This window comes from Pygoscelis adeliae, unplaced genomic scaffold, assembly GCF_000699105.1.
Source record: "Pygoscelis adeliae isolate BGI_AS28 unplaced genomic scaffold, ASM69910v1 Scaffold79, whole genome shotgun sequence".
NCBI lineage: Eukaryota > Metazoa > Chordata > Aves > Sphenisciformes > Spheniscidae > Pygoscelis > Pygoscelis adeliae.
The window spans coordinates 4497369-4522372 of NW_008825532.1; the positions used below are offsets into that span (position 1 = coordinate 4497369).

General features: G+C 47.8%; 1 protein-coding gene across 1 annotated transcript in view; it reads right to left on the bottom strand.

Moving 5' to 3' along the window:
- Positions 1-25004, bottom strand: part of GPC3 (glypican 3) — a 147348-nt gene that overhangs the window by 9145 nt on the left and 113199 nt on the right. Inside the window, exon 7 of the mRNA XM_009331761.1 lies at positions 17824-17977. Coding sequence (XP_009330036.1) covers positions 17824-17977 — 154 coding nt within the window. The remainder of the gene's footprint in view (positions 1-17823; positions 17978-25004) is intronic.

The window sequence follows — 25004 nt, forward strand, 5'->3', positions numbered from 1 at the left end:
AAACAGCACAGCTGTTTCTACCTGATTTTGCCCTAAACACTATTTTGGGGCATTATCTGCTGCATTTACCTGAGTACGGGCAACATGCATCAGTGGCAGGAAATCTGCCTGCATCAGGGAGAGGAGAAGGTGCCTGCCAGCCTCCTGCACGCTTTTTAGTCCATCCCTTTTCCGAACAGGCTCCGCGTGACCGTGCAATGTGCGGCCGCGATTTTCTGAGCTGCAGGAGCTGCACCCAGCCCCACGAGTGCCCAGCAGAAAAATGTCCTCTTAAATCAGGGTGGTCTTCTAAAAATCAAGATGTTTCACTCGGCTGTGCCAATGGTGACAACATTATCAATGGGAGAAAGGCCAAACACTCGTGCCAATTATATAAAAATATTTAGCAGCCATGTTATTATTATTCTGATAGATTAGAATCAGCATTTTTTTTAATATTTTGACTCAAGTATCCACAGTCAGTGGTGGCAGAACAATTATCTGTTGGGAATTTTCATTTCGTCAGAGTTTTTGTGCATTCATTCTCATTTGGAACAAAAAAAAAAAAAAAGATTGCAATATTAGCATTCCCGGCAGAGCACGCGTTCAAGTTCCTGACCTGTTATTGCTCAAGGACTTCTGCAGCTGCAGATGCCTGTTTGGAGCTACAGTTAGGTCACTTTGAATGATGCTCACAGAATAAGGATCAAAACACTTACAGCTCGATCAAAAGGAGATTTTATGAACATTGCAGCCCGAGTTAAGTGCTGATGTGAATACTTACGTTCACCCTTACATTAGCTCAGCTCAGTTCTAATAAAATTAACACCCTTTTAAATAACGCACTCAATTTTTATTTGTTTCATGGTTTTGTGCCTTATGGCTTTGAAAACATATCCTCAAAACCTTTCCATCACTCTGGGAATGTCTAGCTGTGTTAGGATTTGGAAATCAGCTTCTTCTCCAGAGGAATAAGGGGGGTTGCTGCTTTGTATTGTTGCTCCACCTGCTCTAACCTGAATTTATCCACCAAAGGGTGTTCTTTTTTCCCCCCATGAAAGAGGGTAACACAGTCAGACTCTTTCTTTTCCCAGTAGGAATTACTACCTGTAAATAAACAACTAAAAACCGATCTACAAGCACCAGCAGCACCAATGCTCCTTTGAAAAGAGACAACAGAAAAAACAAAGCAGGGAAAAATCCAGTCTCTTTTCGGCATTTCACTTGCACATTAGAGGCAAAATGAACTTACCAGTCCAGGAGAGGGGACGTCTTATTGGTGCAATACAGCCAGTTAACTGTTCTTTAGAGATATTCATCTCAAAAGCCAGAACAGAAAGAGCATTTTCCCCCCTTTTATTTATTTATCTTTTTTTGTGCCAACTCACCTTAGCTGAAAAGCACATTGAGATTGTAATTATGGGAAGGCCTCATCTAGTAGATTTGTAAACTCAGCTATGGGCTTGAATTACTGGAATTAGCAAGGCTAATTTAATGTCACTGTTCAAAATAGCTCAGATTTGGAATTTCTTAATGGCCTTAGGAGAAGGAGTCTTTATGCATACTGCAATCTAGGCTTCATTCTTAGACTAAATTCCTTCTCATAGATTTTGTGAATGCCCTGTTTTGTAGCCAACACAAACTCTGTCCAGTAAAATAATGTAAGGACTCAGAATGAAAAGAGATTAGCTGTTCCCTGCTCCTGTTATTTTAAAGCAGAAATAACTTTGGCTTCTACTGATTCATAGACAAAGCTTGAAATGCAAAGCATGCTCAACTCCAGATTCAGCATGAAAAGGACCTTAAAATATTCCCGAGTGCAAGTAATGGACTTATTAGAGGGATGAAAAGAGGCACTTTTCACAGAAACCCAAGCTCTTTAGTCCTGTCATATCAATAATCTTGCTTAAGAATTTCATTCTATTTACATTTCTTTCCTTTCCAAATATCCTGCCTGACTCCTATGAAATACAACATGTATGCTTTTAAAGCGTTAATTTATTTCTGTTAATGCTCGGTGGTAAGTGGTGTAAAATGTCTGCAGATCACCCAAAGCGTGAGCGGGTGCGACGGTGTCAGGACGGCGTGTGACAGGGAACAATTCTGTACGACGTGCAGGTTTACACCTGACAATTGATAAATGAGGAGGTAATTTTAAAGACTTGGTTAAAAGCTGCTTTTTTAAATAATGACAGTTGATTTTGCTGGAACTCAACATACCTGCAATCTGTTCTCCTCTCCTTTATGTTTAACACCCACAAAAACAATGCTGACAGCGAGGGGAAAAAAAAGCTTTATAGATATCAGGAAGGAAACCTGCCAGGCTGTCCTTAAGCTACCAAAATATACTCATTTTTTTTGCCCAGTTTGCTTAGTCTTTGCAGGATGATTTAATCTAAAACCAACACTAAACAACTAGTGGCAATTTTCCCTCTTTGTTTGAAGAAATGGCTGAAAAACAAAGGTATTTCAGTAACAAATTACAAAAGCCTGTGTAGAAACACCAGGAAAGCAGATGGAGATGTCTCCTTTTTAAGGAGCGAGGGGAGATTTTTTTCTCCACTCGGCTCCATGTCCCTGTGACAATTTGCACCGGTCGGGGAGCATCATAGCATGGAGGGGATAGAAGATGTGTTGGGCTACATCTGCCCATGGCCCCCCCCGAGACAGCACCAGCAGAGACCAAAAATCCCCCAAATACCGCAATACGATGAGCAGCCATCCTGGGATGGCCACGCACGGCACATGGTACCGGCCAGCGATGATTTTCACAGACCCAACCATGTGGTTTTGCTCTGGAAAGGCAAAGCACAGCGACTGCATGCTGCCTTTCACCCAAGGGTCTCAAAGTACACTGCAGGCATTAATTATGCCCTCTGCTCTACACAGATTAATTAAGCACCGAAGCCTCATGGTTCATGAGAGCTGAGCGCAATCCTCCGTTCACTAATGGTTAAAACTGAGCCAAGGCTGCAACGAGGTTTCACGAGCACTGATGGGCGAGCTGGGAAAAGCACCTCTGAGCGCCCCGAGATGCTCTGCAGTGGTGGCCTCCTCCTCCTGGGATGCTTTTAATTCCTCTGGACACGTCCCAGCAAGTCCCCTGTGAAGGTTTTGCTCTGAAAACACTCTTTATGGCAAGGCACAGAAACCAGAGAGACAGCACAAAACAGGGAGGGTGAGGAGCAGTCCCCGTCCCACAGCCATCTTTCAGTGCAGCCCCTATTTCTAAGGACAACCCAGCAGGTCCCTGATGCTAACGGGTCATTTTTCGTAATGATGAACTTGCAGCCCTGATGAGACATCCCGTGTCTGTCCACCAAGAAGCAACAGAAGCTCCTCAAATCATACTCACTGCTTCCTCATGTGCCGCTGGCTCCCGGGCTGCTGTGTCACCCCTCCCCGGGTGGGACAGGCTGCAGAAGACCACCAGGCTGCCTTTTTCTGCCCATCCTCCCAACCCATCCACCTGGGAGAGACATCCCCAGCAGCTCTGCCAGCAGAACCATGGGAAGGCGCCCTGACATGCATGGGTGCTTCGAGATGCTCCAGAAACCACCCTTGTTGCAGCATTTGCAGAGCTGGCATCCTTCGCTAGGTCAAACCCACACGCGTTGCATGGGACTCACGCAGACTCGGTCACTCCGGAGGCCGCCCGTAATGCTCTAGCAAAGCTGCAGGGAGAGGCAGGGGCTGAAGCCACGATGCTGTGGTCACCTGTCTGGATGACTTCGTGTCTTCTCAGAAGTTGGTCAAGCCATTTGCCCAGGGCACAAGTGCCAAGCAATGATGGATTTAGAGGAGCACCCTGCTGACCCACAAACATCCACTGTCACTGTTTCTTTAGCAACAAATGCCCAGATGAAATAGGTGACAAGTGCATTAAAAAAATATGATACCTTTGCAGCGGAGAGCTGGAAGGCAAAGGGGAATTGTCAGCCCCTGCAGCTAACAAAAAGTGCTGGCTATGCTGCAGCTGCAGCCTGGGAAACCCATTAAGACCACATGGGGTGTCAAATTGTATGTAACATGAGTGCCGGGCTTGCAGGCACTGTGTGACGGCAGCCCCGCAATGGAGCCGGGCGGAAAGTGGGTCCGAAGGGACCAGAGATGATAAGAGTTTCTTAGCACATGCCTGCCTTTGCCTCCCAAAAACTGGGAGGAGCAGCTGGACGGGCACAGCCCCGCACAGCCCCACGAGGAAATGCAGAGACACCACGGGTTTGCACGGCCCCAGAAAGCCTGAGCTGCACGTCAAGGCAGAGGCAGAGAAAGCATCTCCCAGCCCAGCTGAGGGATGCAGAGGGGAAGATGCCCAGGGAGGGATCCCTTAGAGCAGGGTTTGCTATAGGGGCTGTATCTGTTGGCTTTGCTTTAGGGTTAGTGCAATCCTGCAGCCATCCAGTCCCCCAGTGTAGGTTTCAATGGGATGGAAGTGATTTAGGAACCTCTGAGCAATCCTACACAGTGGGCCCAGTTACCCCGTAACCCACATAACAGGAGCTGGTTAAGTATTTTTACAGACAGGTTTCTGCTCCTTAATGTATGCAACTGGTCAGGGTTAGTCTTACTGCTATTAGCAACCAAAATCACTTTCAAGCCTCTTGCTTCCCAACCCAAGCACAGCAGTTCTTTTTGTTCAATGTGCAGAAATACCTCCTTGCTATGTCCTTATTTTTGGATTTTATTTTATCTTTTTGTTGGTACACAGAACCATTTTTCTTTTTTCCACATTTTCTAATGAGTTCTGGTGGTGGGAAGTTGTTTGTAAATCACACAAGTATTTGTTTTACTGGAAACATCTGCTTTAACACATTTGTCTTGAAAAAACATTTTTTTATTTTTAAACAAAGGTATTAAGCTGCAATGTAAATTGGGCACATCTGTTTATGAGTCACTGCAATAGCGCTGCCTCCAATGCACCAGATCACATGGATCTCCAGGGGCCTGATCCAGCAGAAATTGGAAACTTACAGCTCGCTCTGCTCCCTTTTCCGGCACTGCTTTTCCAAGAGTATTGCTGCCTGATTTAATAAATTAAGGCCACTAAATAAGACAGACCTATTTAGTGTCTGCTAATAGCATTAAGTGTCTGGCCCAGCAGACACTTAAGTATCAGCAAGATACTTAAGCTGGTGCCCCACTCCACGCACACCGGAGGACCGAGTTCAGCGGAATTATTTGTGCATGGGGGACACTTGTAGCTGGAGACTCCAGGCTGCACCAGACCTACCTCTGCCCACGGTACTGTACCGCTTCTGCTGCCTTCAGCCACTCACTGCTGCCATTAAAAACATTCAGAGAAGCAAAATAGAAGGAAAGACGTCAGCTGAACCTCCAAGATCAAAACCTGACCCACCAGCTGGTATTCGTTCACTGGAAATACAAGGGTCAGCAGATCTTGGGCAGTGGCCTGGGGCTCCAGAGAAACCATTCAGCTCCGTTTTCAGGAGTGGCTGGAGAGCATCCCCCGATGCTTCTGGGTTAAATAAAGCAAATGGGGGGTGGGAAGGGGGCACCAAAAAGGGCAAGGAGGTGCCTGGAGAGGACAGATAGAGGACCTCCATCCCCACAGGAGCTGCAAGACCCAAATTGCCCCGGACGCACGCACACCACCTCACCAGGGCAAAGCTTTCTGACTGGCACCAAAGCCCAAGCCAGGCAGGAACGTCCCACCAGAGCCCAGGAGGGGAACGCAGCACGTGCAAAGCCTTCGCTCCCTGCACCCGGCCACAGTGGCTCCCCTGGCACAGCCTGCTTATCTGGGACAAATGCCTCCCCCAAAAGCACCAGGGCACTGCTGTGACACCCCCCCCCCCCCGCGGGTATGGCCCACTGCCCCCACATTGGAAAAACCTGCCCCATTGGCAAAAGCCCCCCCGGACAGACCACGTAGCAGCCGCGGGGAGGTGGTCGTGCACAGCCACATGTCAGCTGCACAATGCTGGGCACACCTTACAGAATCATAGAATGCTTTGGGTTGGAAGGGACCTTAAAGGTCATCTAGTTCCAACCCCCCCACCATGGGCAGGGACACCTTCCACTAGACCAAGTTGCTCCAAGTCCCATCCAACCTGGCCATAAACACTTCCAGGGATGGGGCATCCACAACTTTTCTGGGCAACCTGTTCCAGTGCCTTACCACCCTCACAGTAAAGAATTTCTTCCTAATATCTAATCTAAATCTCCCTCTTTCAGGTAAAAACCATTACCTAGCACTACACTCCCTCATAAAGCGTCCTTCCCCATCTTTCCTGTAGGCCCCCTTCAGGTACTGGAAGGCAGCTATAAGGTTCAGCCTTCTCTTCTCTAGGCTGAACAACCCCAACTCTCTCAGCTTGTCCTCATATGGGAGGTGCTCCAGCCCCCTCATCATCTTCGTGGCCCTCCTCTGAACCTTGAGCCTCTTTTAGTCTTTGCAAAGGTAGAAATAAAGCTAAGAGTGCCAGGAAGGGAAATCGAAGGCGACAGCACATCAGACGCTGCCTGCCAACAGACACTGAAGCACAAGTGGGGAAGTTTGCCCTTAGCGGGAAGGGGAGAGGAGAGCGTTTCAGGTATATAAATGCATTCTTTCACATTCTCTGTGCTTCCCTTAGCAGATGATTTATGTAGACAAGGGAAGAGGAAGAGATATTGCAAGCTGTACTCTGTGATGACTTTGGGGAGCACACAACTTTTTTTATTTTATTTACTTTTTACTGGAATGATCTACACAGAACCAGAAGAGGACGAGTGAACGTACCGAAGCTGCAGAGCAGCCGGCGGAGAGTTATCAGGGAGGCAGAGGATATTACTCAGACTCTGATAATAACCACCAGCTCCCACCTGCCAACTGCAGTCTGCCTAACACAAAAAAGTCCGAAAACAGGCTGCAGCAGATGTCTGCCTCCCCATGCAGGAAGCATCTCCAGTATCCATGGGACACAAGCAACTCCAAAATAGCTTAGAGTCCAACAGTTTTACAGAGACTCAAGATACTGAATTAAAACAGGAAGGAGGGGGAACAAAAAAAAAAAAAGAAGAAAAAGGATGTGTATCACGTTGCAGTTGTAATTTACATTTTAGAAATCCTGCCAGGACTCCTGCGCTGGACTGAGACGGTGACAGATGCCCTGGCAGTCTGTCCAGCTGCCGAACCCGATGCAGCCACAGCAGCCAGCAGTACCTGCCACCACAATACACACGTCCCCGCACATCACGGCATATGACCACCAAGGGAGCAGCCAGCCAAGGGACACAGCAGCATCCTGGGCACGCAGCAGTGCACAGGGTCCTTCAGCATCCGGCAAAGAGCCAGCCCCAAGGCAGTGCTTCGGGCACTGGCTCCCGGCTGCTCGGAGATGGGATACACAGGAAGGGCCCTCAGAAGAAGGAAGGTGTGGGAAAGGAAAGGTGCTGCTGGCAGATGACGGCCTTGGGCTGGGTTTGCATTCAAGATCCACGCTGGGCACAGACCCAGCCTCCCACAGGAGGGAAAGGCAGAGCATCGTCCCAGGTCCCGTGGGAAGCAAAGAGCGAAGGAAAAGCAGGAACAGACAGCAAGATGTTGTCGAGAGCCCCAAACACCATTGAAGACATTTTCTGAAACAACAGAAGCTGGTCAAAATGCCAGATTTCCATTCCCACAGAAAACAGGGAATGTGCTACTGCTCCAAAGCAGAACAAAAGCAAAACGCAGCCAAATTTTCTGTTGTTTTAAAAAAAAAAAAAAAAAAAAAGGCAAGTTGACATACCACTCCAATAAAGTCCAATCAATTCATTTGGATTTCATTTTTTTCTGTGGTATAATTAAAAGCGTAATCTCAGGCAGACTTTTAGACAAGAAGCCGCTCTGCAGTGAAAGCTGACAGCATTACCTTGCAGTAATGCTGGGCAAGCAGGCTGTTGCTGCGTTTCCGCACTGCAGGAACAAGAAAGATGTTTCAATTTATTTCCAAAACAAAAAGATCCCATCCAAAACCCCAGCATGCTTCATTGCATCCCGGTTCCAGCAGAGAGGCATTTTCCAACACAAAGTCTTCCCATCAGGAAGTTTCCGACCTGCCCTAAAAACAACATGAGGGGAGGTTAAGTTTTGGGGTCAAGCCGCTTTTGCCCCAGATGAGATGCACCATAGACTCAGAAAAGCTGGCAAGGCCAGCAAACTTCAGAAGCACTTGGCTGCCTGAAATTTGTTGATATGGAAGAAAGCCATCTGGGCTCTCCTTAGAGCCACGAAAGCCCTGGAAACCCCCAGGGCCGGGGATGGATGGTGAAGGCAGAGTGCAGCCCGCCGCCAGCCACCGCGCAGGAAGGAGGACATCCCTCCTCCAGTTCACAGCTCATCCATCCCAGCCGTACGAGGGGTCGGGGATCTGCTGGAGATCCACCTGGGAATCCGGGGAGCCAGCGCTCGGACAGACACACCTGGTTCAGTTCATGTTACTCCTGGTGTCGGCCCCGGCAGATGTGCGCACACAGGTCATGGCTAATGCACAACAGTCGAAGAGAGCTTCGTCCTGACAGGCGATGAATCCCCCGTTTCTGGAGCGCACAGAGCAGTGTTGACTCAGTAACCGATCATGTCCTGGTAATACACCGACTGATGAGTGATTTGCAGCCCAGACCCAAACACACACTATTTTCACTTGCAAAGCGAGGGGTGGGGAGAAGAGGGAAAGAAATATGGATTAAAAACAATGAGTCCTGAGAGATTTCTCTGGAGGAGCATCCCTTTCCCTCTTTCCGATATCTTTTTGGCAAGGACTAAAAAGACAGGCTGCTTTCTGGTCAGGTCTGTGTTTCCTTCTGCTGGAGACCATCAACCACCAGCATCAGTCTCCAGGATCAGGCCCGCGCGCAAGTCCAGCATGGTCTCTCCATTGATTTAGCTTTGAGAGCCTCATCTCAGGCAATGCTTCTTCCTCCACTCAGGCTACAATCCATGACTTTCCAGGGAGCATCGCTGTTTGGAAAGATCCAGACATCTTCCAGATATTTAAATCACAGCTTCATTTAGTCAGGCTTGATTAGTTCATAGATACATACACTTATATTTATGGAAAGATGTAAAAACTAATTTTCAAGAATGTGATGCTCCCATCTGCACAAGTAAGAACCTGTTGGATCCCGCGTAAGGAGATGGCTGCCGTGTAGGTTCTCACTCAACCACATCTAAGTAAACACCAGCTCACCAGAGCCTTTGGTTGCTGCCACAATGCGACACTGCAACTTGCACTGCTAGGTCATCACCACAATATCCTATGTAAAAACAAACACCTTTGTTCAAATTTGAAGAGGGGAACCAAGAGGTCAGGATTTTTAAGGCAGTCTAGAGAATTTCAGCATTTCCCATCTTTTTGCCTTTAGGGCTCAAAAGTGCTCTGAAAGTTGTACCCAAAAGTTTTCCAATAAGTGGTGGCTTCCATGGTCCACCTCAAACACCGTCTGTTCTCTTGGACATCTCCCTCAGGGCAAGACGATGGACAGCAGTGCAGCAGCCACAGCTGAGAGCCCAGGACCCTCTCCTAGACCCTTTCAATAAGACAGGGCCACCTGTCACAATGTTAATTGTGTCTCCAGTTATTCACATAGTTGTATTTCCCCAAGGCGCTTTCTGGGCAGACGCACGTCAAGCTCATCCCAAGCCAAGCTGTGTTTAATAGCCCTTGATGGACCTAAGTTCTGTGAATTTGTCTTCTTGTGACTTTGACTCCATGTAACCTCTGGGTGTCCCTGCTACGTGACGTTCCTCCTGTTCAACTCTTGCCATTGCCTGTAGCCAAATCCCCAGCATCACAACGTGTGCGCTAAAGGATCCCAGTCTTGCTGACCCCAGTCTTGCATTCAGCTGGTGGCTGTGGTTTCTGAGTACCACCAAGCAGTAGCTCAGCTATAGTGCTGCCCCGTGTCTGCTCCCCTTCAGTGGTGCCCAGGTGGTCAAAGACACCTAAAGTATAAGCAGATATGGCAAATTGCAGCGCGATCCCAAGGACCATGAGCTAATATGGGCACTCAGCACCCACCCGTCTTCGCTTTGCACCAGGGCTAAAGACAACGCAGTGAGGGAGACTGATCCAGCAGTCCACAAGGAAGGAATCCCAGCTGAACCAGCCTGTCCTAGACCACAGAGGAGTGGAAATGCTGCCAGGAGAGAAGGCACCCCTTCTTCATGCAGGGCGCATCCCCCCATGTCTCTGAGACCAGGAGACATAGCAGCCATGAGGCAAGAGAGGAATGGCCCAGCCCTATGACCACAGGGCATCTCCAGGATGTTTTACAGCTGAGTGCCAGCACACCAACATGAGTGCTGGGCACGCGCATTGGCTGGCATGGCTGGGACACGTTCCAGGGCCGGAGCCCTCTCCTGCAACGCCGAGCAGCGCTGTGCCCTACAGCCTCATTTATTACATCCCCGTAATCGCTCTTATCAGCTTACCTGCAGTAAGGCATTAGTAAAAGCCAAGCCACCCATGAAAGGGGCACCCTCTCCTCCGTGAAAAGTCAATCAACACATTATGTTGTTATCAGGCTCACAGACAAACCTCTCTTTGTACGACAAACTGCACAGATATGATGCCCTGACTATCAGTGTAGGGTTATCCTGTTGGTCCATTAGCAAGTAGCACCTGGTCTGCTTCTGTCTGAAATATTCTTTTATTGTCGTCCCTTAAAAAGAAATCCAGTTAAACTATTTTGTCTCTCCGCAATGAAAAATGTCACAAAAAGAAAAGCAAGTTTGCATCCAAGTCAGGAATTGTTTCCCAGCTTCGGAAGAATTCACATGTTTTCAGCCACAGAAAAACAGATTCATCATCCTTTAAAGATAAATATGACTATCACTATTGCAACTGGGCAGATTTTTGCATACTTGAAATTGTTTTGATGCGTTCAGTCATGTAAAATGCTGCACTCAGTAACAATTTAAAGATACATTAGCTCCCAAATTACACTGTTGAAAAGTCTCTCCTTAAGACGCTCTTGCATAATACAAGCTGTTATTCAAACTTGCAACCTGAATAGAGGTTTTATGCCAGCAGACTGGCATTATAAACATTTGGGATTGATGAGCGATCACAGATTCACAAAAACTTTTGTGCATTTGTATGGTGTAGGAGCAGAAGCATCATCTCATCTGACCTTCAGTGCGTCTCCAACCCTTCAACCTCACCCAGTCACCTTATACTGAGCCCAGGAACCAGCCTCATCTGTGCTGATCGAGGCTTCCCAAAGAAGGATCTAGGCCAACGTCTGCTCACATGGGGAACATGATGCATGTGATTTATGGATATGAGGATATCGGGGATTTACATGCCCTCCACTGATCCTGCTTTAAAAAACCTGGTACATCATTCTTTGCTTTGGGTCAGAATGGACCGAGCAAGTGGAAGGAGCAGTGGAAGTCAGCTCCTAAAAATTCCAGATACAAATTGCTCAGATGGACTTGGATCTGCAACCTGTAAGCACAAAACTGAAAAAGTTAAAAAATTTAAAAAATTTTAAAAAATTGAAAGCAGAAAAACAGGAGCATGGGATTAATATGTCCAGCAGATTTACTTGCTGATTTCATAGATGCTTTTGCCTATACGTAGCTTTTCTCAAAGTGCAAACTTATTCTGATAGATGAATTTCTAGTTCTTCAGTTGTGGACTTAAACTTTTTCTTTGGAGGGAACCACTGCACAAAAGTTACAAGAACGCTTCAAAATGTATACATTATGTACAATGTGAGGCCTGGAAGAGTAACAGCGGCACAAACAGCCAGCTGAAGGGTGCTATAAGCAAGCCCATCTCTGAAAGGCACCAATAGTTTTCCCAGTCTGTCAATTAAAAAAAAAAAATCATTTTTGCTGACGTCAAAAGTGAATTAATGAACTTGCCACTCAATTAGAGCTCCAGCCAACTGCTACATGTGACTCCCTCTCCATCTTCTAGCTTATATTCAGACAGTGACAAAGAATTCTTGACTTCCAACCAAATCTTCATTAAAAGGAGAAATTTCAACAAACACAAACACTTGAAATAGAAAAGCAACAATCAAGCTATTGCACTATTTTAGTTGGTACAATTCCAGCTCTTCCATCAGGATAATCCAGCTGACATTTGGCCTTGTCAGTTTTTCACCCTGGGACAGGATGAATGTCTTGTAAAACAGTATGCTTCTGCTACCCTTGCTTCAGTCAAGCATTCAACAGCACCCTCTTTGGGGGAAAAAAAAAAAAAAAGAAAAAAAAGTTGCTGTTACAAAAATTGTAGTTAAAAGTCCTAAAGCTTTTAGCAGAATAGAAAAAAGCAGTGGAAGGATGCTGCGTCAAACCGACACGGCTCACCCCGCCGTGTGAGCCGAGGACAGGGCACCTCTGCTGAAGGCTGAGCAGAGCCCCGTACAATAAATATTGATATTGTACACATGATATTTTTCAGTAGGACAATACAAGCCTGCAGGCTGTACAGCAGGAAGGCACAACAGCCACGTGGCCCTGCGCTGTCAGCAAAATCCACACAGATGGGGACATTTTCCACCTGCGGAAGGAGCATTTTAAAAGTCAATCAGGTATTTGAAAATGTCTTTCTCAGCAGGCAGATGAACATCCCGAGAGCAGAGCCATATCAGCAGATACTAGCCCCTCGGACAGGGGCACCCTGAAGGCATTTGCAGAGAAGCGATCACCATGATAAAGGATGGGAAAGAATGATCTTGTAAATATTTTAACTACTGTTGGTCTGTCTCCCAGCACGAGCACAAGCACAGAGTGAGCCCCGGCAGACTTTGAGCTCTCCCAGGCTGGGAGCGTTCTCTTTTCCAGCACGAATGCCCACTTCTAAGGAAACTTTCCCGCAGGAATGGGCTGCAGAAACCAGGAGGGCTGCACCCAAAGCGACCCTGCCTGGCCTCCCACGCTGCCACGCACAGCCACCGCCTCAGCAGGGAGACCCGCTGGTACCTGTTTGCTCCCCAAAATGAACAGCCTTTTGCACCCCATGAAAAAGCAATTCAAATGCCATCGTAGCAGCAGCATCTCCAGTTCCTTGCCATGGGGCCAGGGGGTGTGGGGTGGTGGCAGGAGCTCGGATTGATGGCACCTCCAAAAATAAACCTGAGAGAAAATGGGGTGACAAGAGGAAGGTTACCAAAGGCTGAGCTACAGGAATGACTCTCAGCAGCGAGACCACTATAATGTGGAAGGGCTTCCTGGGACACTTGGGGATGTTTAAAAGCAGAATAGGATGAAAGTTGCAACTCACGGGGGTTCAGAGCAGCTTCCAAAAACATGGTGTGAGGCAGAAAACAGGGGGGTCCTGCTCCATGCCCACACAGGGCATGGCCATACGAACACGGCAGCCCCTTCTCTCTGGAAAGGTGGCTGCAGGAGACATCACCCGCTCCGCGACGTGCCTATATTCCCCTTTGGAAGCAACGCCACCTTTGTAACATGTATAAAGGGGTTACCAACAAACAAGCTTTTCCACCTGGGAAGAGGTCACGCTCGGCCAGCCCAGACGGTGATGTTCAAGCCTGCAATTTGACAAGAGCTCTCAAAACAACCCTGCCGAGAGGATAAACCAAAGCAAGCCAGAAGCTATTAAAGAGTTACAGATCTGGGCTAATCAAGGGACACACTGCACTGATCTTGACTTTCATCCAGCGCCTGGGTACGGCATGGACTGCTGGAAACCTGCGCAGAGGTCCAGCCCGCCCGGCTGGTCTGGCAGCACGCGGCGGCAGCCGGAGCAGCAAATGGGAAGGCTGCAGGAAAACTCGGGGCTTCCCCGGGGGCTCGAACTACAAACTCCCCCTTAGAAATAGCTAAGGGAGAGCAGAAAGGCAAAGCTAACTGCAGGTTATGCAGCAGGAACAGCCAGGCAGGGGAGCTGTTTTACACACGCAAACTTGCAGAGCCATCTTTATATATCTTTATTGCACACATCTATCCTTACATATCTCATGGGATGAGGCCAACTTCCCTTCCCAGGACAAAATATTTCTACTTAATTCTGCCAAATCCATCTGTTCCCAAGACAACTTTTGTTACTGCCTAACACAGATATTTTGGAAGGGTAGATCTTCCCCCCTCATCCTCCTACTCCCCCGGTTGCTGGATCGCTCAGAACATTCCCCGGGTGATGCTCCGGCCACTAAAAGGGATTTTTTTCCTCTCGGCAAAGCTTGCAAGATGCCCAGGGGGACAGCATCCCCACACAGGTGAGCTGGACCGCACCACCTTTGCAAACCCCCCGAAAAGCATCCACCTCCTCTCCCCCAGCGCCTGCTAAAGCCCCCTGCCTGGCGCGGGAGCCTCTCCAGCACCCATGTTTTATTTTCAGGCTTCCTGGCAACGGGCTCGTTGGTTATAAGTGGCATCTCGAGTGAGAACGCTGGAGGTGAGCTAATTAGTGGGTGGCTGTCTGGAGCAGCAGCGAAGCGCCAGCCACCCCGGGCTCTGTTTGCTTTGGGTGCCCTAAGCAGGACGACTGATCCCAGTGGTGCGCGAGCGCATGTTTGCATCGTACAGCCTGGAAGACGTTTGCACTGACTCATAATTTGGGGGAAAATACTATAATTTATTCACAGGCATGATTTGCCATTGGTGTGGCATAAATATATGTGTGTGTATGTACACAGCTCTATTTTTAGAGCTGTATGGCTAGGGTGCTGGCTCCACGGTTGCTCCATTGACAAACAGGATGAACTCTTCTCTGAGCTGGGAGGTTTTCAGTCCTCCCCCTTACTGTAAACATTATCTGCCTTCAAAATCCTTAACGTGTTGCAGATGTGACAAACAATAAAAGACCTATCGTAAAAAAAAGCCTGCCATCTCCATGTTTCCCACTGGGGCAACATAATAATGAATTTATTAGCATATAGCGCTCACCAACATATGTTTATAGTCACTCACAAACTTTTGACTTGACAGTTTACAAGTATGTTTAAATCATTAAAGTTTAAGTTGACTGTCCAGTTATTACAGGCTCATTATAAATAGGAAACAAAGGTTACATTTTATACAACAGGCGATAAATCAAAACTAGTCTGTATTCGAGACTGACAGGTTTTTTTCTCCTTTTGCTCTTTTTTTGTCTCCACGTTTTCAAGACCTTCTGAGGGGACATCTCGGTGAGGCCAGTACTGAGCAGCTGTTTGCAGTTAGCCAGCAGGACCAGCGGCACCCACGCCAGTGAGCAGGAGCAACTCTGACTGCATCCAAGAGATGCAAAGACCTCGGCGGTGGCACGCTCTGCCAACGTTTTCACTCAACTGCTGGCCAAACCCAGCGCCAGCCCAAGGCACCCACCTCTCCTCCTCCCCAAGCCCATCTGCAAGGCTTGGGAAACCCTCCGCAAGGGAGGAGATCCCCGCTGCCGCCACAGGGCAAAGGAAATTTCCTCCTAAGCTGAACAAAGCCTCTAAGAAAAGGAAAGCAAAGCACCCAAACTGTGTCCCCTGACCGCAAACCTCCGAGGGTCGGCAGAGGCACTCAAACACGCTCGAAGGAGGCTTTTGGGTTTGACCACTGTGCTACGACTCAGACCCTCCCAGCCGTCCAGCCACGTTCCTGCCTTAACACGGCAGCGCATCTAGCACGGGATAAAACCAGGGAGTCAGTAACTCAACCCCAGCCGCTCCCAGTCCTTCCTGCCTCTATTACAGGGTAACCACCTTGGGAAGGAGAGAGATAAAGCCACGCTAAACGTAGAAGTTCATTTTGCAAAGTATTTCCAGATTTCAAAGCCTGGCATCATTTCAAATCGGCATGCTAACCTAACATTTAGAATTTGTGGAAAGGGGAGGGGGAAATGTGGAATGGCTTCTGGTCCCTTTTATTTCGTGTCATGTACATGTGATATGATATGATGGGGGAAAAAAATTAATTGAAAAATACCCTTTCAAAGTAAAAAGAAATACCATTCTCAAAAATGTTGAAAGTGAGTATTTCCACACCATCAGCAACTTTTTCTGGGCTTGTTTCCAACATAAAACTTGAACAGAGTCACAGTTTATATCCTATACCAACCAAACAGGATTCTGTCACTGTCAGATCAGCTTTGCCTTTCTGCTCTAAAGCAAAACACAAAAAAAAGAGCATTACGGCATGGGCGAGTGAGGAAGCACCAGAAAGTCTCCCTGGCCACCGCGATGGCACAGCTCGTGTCCTCTGAGGCCAGTCAGTGCCTAAAAGCTGTGCTGGATAAACCTCACACTCTCAGCAACCTGAAAGACTTAACCTGCCAGGAACACAATGCCCCAAAACCACTGCTGCTTAAAAGATAATATTTACCCATCCCGTAGCAAGGGCAGCAGCAAACAACCTCAAGCAGAGTAGCACAGGGAGGACAAGTCATCTTTTCCTACTACGTGTGCACACACCGCAGTGACAAGAGAGGTGTAAATTGGTAGACAGGCAAGTTATTGGGGAGATGGATACAGTGATTGAACTAGCCTAGAGAGATAGAAAAAGGATGATATACACTGCTTCAGAGATCACCGATGATATTATGGGCAAGGCTATAACAGGAAATTAGAAACACATTAAAAATAGCACAAAGGTGTGACACAAAGATCACAGAAAATGAAACACGTATCTCTGCTCTCGACTCAGGACAATGTGGATCACCTGTATTCCCTTAATGTACACTTTGATATTTAGTTCTTGGATGAAATAAAGTACATTTTATCCTTCTCAGTTCTCTTTCAGACCTGGATCAGAGGACTTAAAAAGCCTTTTCTTTCCCTTACCCAATATTTGAATATATGTATTTTATATATTTTACATAATGTGTCAATAATCTTTGATATGAAACTGGCATTTAATATTTCAGCTCTCACTTCATTAAGGATATTTTAATTATCCCAGACCAATGGAAGGGAATTTATAAACATCTGTGCTTTGTTTAAGAGCCCAAATTTGCCTCTTAAACTTCAAAGCTGTAAAGCTGATTTTATCCAGGTTCAGTTGTCTGGTCTCTCGAAGAGCACTGTGCAGCACTGGAACCAGCAGTAATCGGGCCAAGCCTCCAGCCCACAGACCCACGTCCAGCGGACACCACTCATGCATGACAGACGTGGCCTCAAACAGCCTGCTCTTGCTTGTGTGAGCAAAACAGATGATGATGCTGCTGAGCTCCACGGAGCCAGGAGGAAGATGACAGTGGATAGCGGACCGGGGAGAAGGTACACACCAACAGCATGTGTGACTGCCCAAGTCACAAACCAGTTCCTCGCTTTCTCCTCCCAATGGGTGACCACGGACTACCTTATTAATAACGTAGCCTCAAAGCAGTAGGAGTGCCTCACGGCCGTTTGCAAAGCAACCAAAGACACGACTCATACTGGCAAGCAATGCAGTTTTAGGCTCCTGAGTACCTAAACCACTTCTGCAAAATGAGCCTGAGTTATCTGTAAAAAATTACCACAGGTCTCTAAACCCTAGATCAGAAATAACCATAATTTGCTGCAGTCAAACGATCTTTACTGACTTTCTGATGTCCTCCAGAAAGCAGAAAAGCTCATCTCTAAGCTCATAAGCATGGGCAGCAGCAGGAAGGAGAGAAGAGGGTGACTCTGGGACACACGGCAGGTTTGGAACCTGTCTCGAATCCTCTCCCATAAGTTGCCCGCAACACACCCCCGCAAAACCGACCTGGAGAAGCAGCGGCATTACTTCTCCAGCTGCTGTCCCTGCTGGCCCCAAGGCCAGCCGGCACGATGCTGGGCATCAACAGCCTCTGGGCCGTGGCTGTGAAGAGCATCGGTGGTGCCTGCAACAAGTGGACCTGAGCAGCTGCAGAGAGCAGCTCCCTGCACCATCACCGAGACCCACAACCCCCAGAGGGACAGCTGCTGCAGGACCACTGTCCCCATCACCTGCTAAGAACCGGAGCTGGTTCCTCACTCGCAGCTCTCCATCCCCGGAGCCTCCGCCACAGTCATCTTCATCATCGCAGTCTCCGCTCTCCTCCTCCTCCTCTGGGGTTTTGCCTGGAGCTTTTCGGTGGGGCAAAGCCATCCCTTTGAGCAGCTGAAAGACATAAGGTACCACAGTCATTCAACAGCTTCCCTCCTACCTCTTCATCCCGCGCTCGCAGGGGTATCGGGTGACAAGAGGGGGACAGGGCTCAGTGGAGCCAGGACAGTGGGACAGGACCCCATCATGCTCCTCACACCAAAGCACTGACGAGCTCATGTTCATTCATGGACAAAGCTGCACACAAAACCTCAATGGAAAAAACAAAAGGAGGAGGAAAAACCACACTGAGTAATTCTGCCCTTCGGCTTCTCCCCAGTGAGCATCGCATGAGCTGGAGCGTGTCTGCCAGCCCTGCGAGAGCCCAATGCCACCCAAGCTCAGGAGTCGGCTACAAAACACGTGTCCACAGTTAGGCCAGACGGGGCAACAACCAGCAAGAGGAAACCCTGTTCGGGGATTCTCACTGCTTTCAAGGGGCTATCTCCCATCTGAGAAGTAACACGTGTGAAAGGAAATGACACATCTCTCAGGTCCTTATGGTGCCCCACAAAAATAACCCAAAAGTCTTCCTCCTCATTCTTGAATTGCAGGGGATGGTAGCTGAAGTTTTTGGGATAGCCAAGCAACACAACAAAAGGATCTTTTAAAGGATGTTTTAAAGCCGAGTCCTAACTAACGGTGACAGGTTGCACATCCCTGAGACAGCAATTCGAATACCTCCACTGAGCACGGGGTCAGGGCTGTTTTCCAAACACGGGTGGGAGCTCCCCACACTGCCCCTTCGCAGGGCACGGAGGGATTAAACACATTTTAAGCTATCGGCTTCCTCTTCCTGCTTACTTTTCTGATTTTTCTATTGCTGAAAGCAGCCAGCTATTTCATCATAAACCCAGATCCACTTTGAAAAAGTGTGAGTCAGCCAGTTAATATATGCTGAAAATTTCTATCACTACCACTCTGCTGTTAAAAGCCTTCTTGAATTTAATCTCGGCACTAAAAAAAAAAAAAAAAGAAAAGGATAAGAAACAGAGAAGATATTGCAAAATGGGAGCTTTCCGCATACTTTAGGGGTTTAGTTAGTTCCATCTATTGCAGCAATATGCATGCCTTTCAAGGCATTTTTTAATATCTGGAATCTAGGTTATATTTTTAAACTATTAAGCTAGCCTTAGAAAACAGTTTCTAAAATATTTAGCTGCCGAAGTTTATACAGCCTCAGAGGAATGCTTTTGGCATCTGGCTCGCTCCGTCCACGGCAATGTCCACATACCTTAGTGTTTATATTAGAGGAGCATACAGTAATGAAAAACAAATGGCTCGATGTGAGACCCCTTCGAGTTCCCCGGCTGCATCAAACAACACAGCAAACCTCTCCTTGGCACGTGCAACAGTCCACCTGGAGTGACAGCCCTGCCGGGTCCCACATCCACGGTAGGAAGCAAAACGCAGCTCATCTTCCTGAAACTCGGGAGATGCTTTTCCGTGGCCTTCAACAGGCTTTGGCTCAGACCGGTTAAGTTCACTCTTCAAGAACTTTATTTTATTTAGACGTTTACAGGTCTTTCCCAGAATACCGTGTAACCACAAAACAACAACAAACAAGCGAACAAACAAAAGGCAAACGCAGCGCTGGGGGTAGCATGGGGAAGACCTCGGCACAGGAACCAAACACGCCGACCGCTCAAGCCTTTACACCATCACTTGTATTTCTCTCCTCCAGACGAAGCCCACAGCTAACAGCAGTCCTCAGCACAGAGCACGCTCGAGGTAGAATGAGGGTCTTCCACGCACAGCAGCTAATTACAACACACGCCAGTTCGAACCCATTGCCCCAGTGCACCATTGCTAAAAAAACTAAGCCCATCATGGTGGAAGGGGACCGCAACCGCTCAGCGGCAGGATGCTCACTGCTCTGCAGGATGCTCTGCAGGATGCTCACTCCTCCGCATCCAAGGCATGGAGCAAGCCAGCCGGGACCCCATCGTGCAGCTCAGCGACACAACTTCCATTACTTACCCGAAACAGCAGAGGAACTTTCTGGCGGAGAGAATTAAGCTTTGGGATATTTTCAGATTTAATAAGCTCAGCGGGGGGGTGGGGGAAAAATCAGGATTTTTTCAATTGTGTGTTTTCAAACATCAAAATTACTGAGCATTTCTTGTATTACTACTTTTTTCTTGGCACATCATAAATTAGCAACTTAATTTCTTTGCCTTCCTAGTCACAATAAAACGGGAACTTTCTGAGAAATGCCATGTGGACCCTGACTTTGGATCAAGTGAACGTGACATCCCTGTGCCACGCTGCTCCTTCCTTTCCCAGGACAAAAGCTCCATCCTCGGCCACGCACTCCCCACCTGCTGAGAGAACCATGGGGGAGGTTCAATGAGTCAAATTGTGCAGCTGGCTCTGGGAGAAACGAAGCCTGTGACACAAAACCCACTGGCACCGTTAGCAGGAGACCTGGCGCAGGGTGGAAATCCCACCCCGCTCCGTTGGTGCATCCAGACCCGGGAACGCTGTCAGATACCTCGGCTTTGGCCAGAGCAGCAGCCACAGTCCCGCTCATCGACCATTACACAACCTCCCCGATGGTCTGCACGCTTTATGAAATTATATTTGGTGGACTGAACATAGATTCTCCATCCTTAAATAGCAAGCGGAGCTGTCTGTACCCTAACATTACAGTTTATTCGTGCCCTGTGGTTTAAAGCCTATGGTAAGAGGCAGGAAAATACATAGTCTGGTGATCGCTAAAGTAGTATGTAACAGAGAGATAGCTTTAACTTAACCATAATTCATCCAGCTGTAAGAGTTTACAGTCCTATCTACTCTTCTATGCTAAACCATAATGGCAAAAATACACCATAATGTACCCGATGTAAACAAGAGCACTAATTGTGGGAGCCTGTGTGCACGCACGCATCTCTGAGGTGTCTGCAGGGCATTCGTCCCCCATCTGCAAAACCACCATGGCAAGAAACACGTGGGCCACAGCCTTTACTCCTGACTACAAGCTCCACCGGCTCAGACGTACATCAGTTTTATTTCCAATCTCATCCCTTTTAAATCGTGACCCTCCGGACGGGTAGGGCAGGCAGCGCTGCGGTACCTCCACTGCCATGTCAGCTGCCGGATCATCGGCAGGAGGGACGCCAGGCAGCTCCGGCTGGTCTCCATATACATCTTTGTTACTTGGCTTGTCCTGTGGTCTCCCTACAGCTTAAAAAACAAGCCAGATGGGAACGGTGTGCCGAGCCTTTCTGCAAGGAAAGCTCCCCAGGGCATCCCAGCATGATTTACACAATTATTCATAACCATACAGTGACCAGACAAAAACAGATGCAGCAACGCGGGGTAATGACTCAGCTGGATTTGGACGGGCCACCGTATGTTGAAATCTTTATAACTCCTCATTCTTTACAACCACTTTGCTCAGAGCTCACCATCCCACCAGCCCACTGAGCCACCTGGTCTTGTTTTTCCAATTTTAACATAAACAGTGAGAGCTGCAACATACTTTTTATCATTAATCTCCTGTCTCCAAAAAGAAATCAACATTGTGTTCCTTGGACTGTAGTTTAATAGCTGTTTTCTCCGTTTGGAAACTACGCCCGCAGTATTGCAAATATCACTTTGAGCAATACCCAAAATTGTGCCCACAAATTCAGATAAAATATCGGCAGTGAGCTACAAGCACTGTGCTCCTTTAGGGCAGAAATCATCCCTTTCAACATACTTCAAAAATATGTAAAGTAAAGAGAACAGCCAAACAGATTATTAAGGGGAATAGAAGACTTTTAGAAAAACATTTAATTCCTTCATAAGTTTAGGGGAGAAGTCTGATTGATATTTGTAATCTTTTGGTGGACAGAGCTGTCATCTAATTTAGCCTGCATGACCGAAAGAATTTAATAAAAGTGTTCCATAGAGTTTTGCTGAAATTCTTTGCATGTTTTTAGTAAGCCTCTGGAATACGATCAAACCTAAAAAGCTGGAGAGGACGGAGACTGAACTTGCAGCTAAAATAATATTCAGGATTGTAATATATGCTTAATAATCGAGTATTCGCGTCCAGCAGAAAAAGTGCCTTAGTGCAGAAACTCCTCTGGATCCCCAGCCATGTGTCCAGGTGCTGCTTGGCATCACGTAGGGGACCCTGGGAACCGGGCCCAGCAGCGAAAACCAGCCCCTGGCTCTGCTAGAAACCTTTCAAAACTCAACCAAACTCACCAGCTCGGGCCTGTCTGCAAAACTTGGGATGCCTTCCTTTGGTGAGAAAGAGTTTTGGAGGAGCAAAGGTGTTATTTCCCCTTGCATCGCACAAGCCGCCTGCTCCCGCCACACGCTTTCAGGTACCGCTGTACTTCCCACACAACTCCCGGGATTCCCGACAGGTCGGGTTTCTCTATTTTAAATTCCAGCCTGCTGAAAACATTGGGTTTGGGGGGAGAAAAACTAGATCTTGTGGCCAATCCTGACCTTGAAATCTGCAATGCTGAATAATTTATGGATGGCTTTTAAATCGGGGCAGCATCATGGGAAACGTGCAGGTTTTCACACGATACTGTTCCCTGTTAACAGCTCATTACGATGTACAGAAGTATATTCCCATTATGAAATACAGCTGGGGTTGTTTTGCTTATGAAGGTCATTATCTGATCACAAGCAAGGAACCCATTTTAAAAGGCTGAAGTTGTGGACTTTTTGAAAACTCATGTGTTTTGAATTTTGTGGCCTGATCATACACAAGCATGCAACAGGAGAATTGATTCTCTCCACTTCCTCTGCTTATTAGCCCTGGAAATAGCATGGAAAAAATTATCTTTTATTAGCAAATACTTTCTTTATTATTTAACCAACCCTTATCGTGAGATTCACTGGTGCCCTCCACTCCACTTTCGTATTTCGCAGCTCCGTTCGGTTTATCCTTTCTGTGGACGGGGGCCTTGGTGGCAGAGGAGTGTGCACAAGCAGAAACTCAAGGCAACATCAACAGCATCATTTTTACTTACCTCTTTCCAAGCTCTAGAGAGCTTTCTCCCTCTTGGGCGGCAACAAAATGCAACGCATATTACAGAAAAACTCAATGTTCCCTGGCACCGAGCACCAAATGCCATTTAAAAATAAGGATATTTAAAACTTTTAAAATATCTGTAAATACCACGATTTGTACTTCTGTCTTAAAAGAGCGAGCATGTGTGCGTCTGTGCACAGGCGGGAATCGCTGCACTTCCAACCACAACATTAGCCCATGGACAGAAGAGCCCATTTTGGCAGGAGGACACCCGAATTGTGGTTTCCTTATGGCCCTTCCAGTTGGATGCACCTTGGCAGCGCAGATGTGGCAGAGGAGAAACCTGTTCCTAATTGTACTCCTATTTCAAGCTCAGCACAACAAGGAGCGATCGTTAATCAAATGTTAATAAAGTGGAAGCAGGCTTTGGAGCTGGAAAAGTCATTTTCAGTGCTTGGAAAAATGACGAGTTGGGCACATCAGCTGTTTTATCAGCTGCTCTAAAAGCAAATTCTGCACTTCCCCGTGCTGCCTGCTTCGAGACGTCTCAGGTTTGACCTGCTGAAGCCGTACTTGGTAGACCAAGCCCCATGCAGCACCTCCTGCCTGCTCTGGGCCGGGTAGGCAAGGGATGGCCCCAGGACGACCTCCCCACGCACTGCTCTTGGGTGCCTGGGGCAACGGGTGCCAACAGGGGTGAACCACAGCTCTGAGTTTATATTGTGGCTCTTCAGCCATAAAAATGTTTTAGTCTTCACTTCTAGCACTCAAAATACCACCTCCTGGAGCAGGAAAAATCCCTACCGTGCACCACGCAGGGTCTATCAGCACAGCAGGACCCCCTCTACTGCCTTCACGGGCTCCAGAGGAGATGCTGAAACTGTCAGTAAATCAGTTTTCCTGGTCACTCTCCTGATAGCACAAAGAAGCTGGTGACAGCAGTGAATTATTGGCCAAAGGGTGGCCCTACTTTATGGATCATCAGCTTAATTCCAGATTAGCTATCAAAACTGACAACATCCCTGTGGGTAAAGGAAGACAGATAAAGACCCCTAAGTGCTGGCAGTAATTAAAATGAGTACGCACTGGACAGTAAATCTCTTCTGGCAGCAGAACAGGCTGCCAAGCCCTTATGAATTGCTCTGGTTTGGTGACGGCAGGCTGATGCCCGGGACAGGATGCTCCCGCGGACACGGAGGTTAAGCCCTTGCTGGCACCACGGCAGGCAGAGGGACCAGCTCCTGCCTGCTCTCCCCCAGGCAGGGGAGGTGTCACTTCCCCAACCCGAACAAATGCTCATTCATCACAGGGCACATGCGAAAAAGAGATTACTTAGGCTTTACGATCAGCTCATTCACCTTATATCCAGTTCCTTCCTCTTCCACCCTGCAGCTATTTATGGCTTGTTTTTGTGCGGCGGTAGGAAGGAACAGGACAGTGTGGGTGCCAAGCAGGGCTGCACCGTCCAGCCCAGCCTGCTGGGGACCTGGGCAGTCCCCGTCTGCTTCTGGCTCATCCTGAGCCCCGCATCGATGCCGACGCCAGAGAAATGCTGCTTTTCTCTTAGTGAGCTGTTACAGCTCCTTCTCTTCCTTTGCATTTCTGAGACCAAACTATCACCGGTCCTTCAGCACCCCTTCCTACACACTGCCATCCACCTCCATCAAACACAGACATCCCTCAAACTCCAAAAACCCTATCATTAAACCAATCATTGAACACACGGTTGGACCAGGCAGTAGATGATGCCTTCAGCACCTTGCTGGAGTCTGCCTGGACCTTTTCCTGCCAGGGTCGGACAGACTCCTACGAGCTATCACTTCTCTAGAAATGACATAGGATTGTAGCTATTTACTGCAAATACGCCCTTGCAGCTCTTCTTCGCTTTGCCTAGGCTGACCTGCATCATTTCCTCAGTCCCAGCCTCTGCCACTGTTCCAGATCTGGTGCTACTCATGCCAGAGCATCTCCTAAGGACATCTGGTGCACAACCTAGGAAACCTGTACCTTGATAAAGGGGAGCAGAATGCCACGTTAATCCCATGAATGCACTTTTAAACA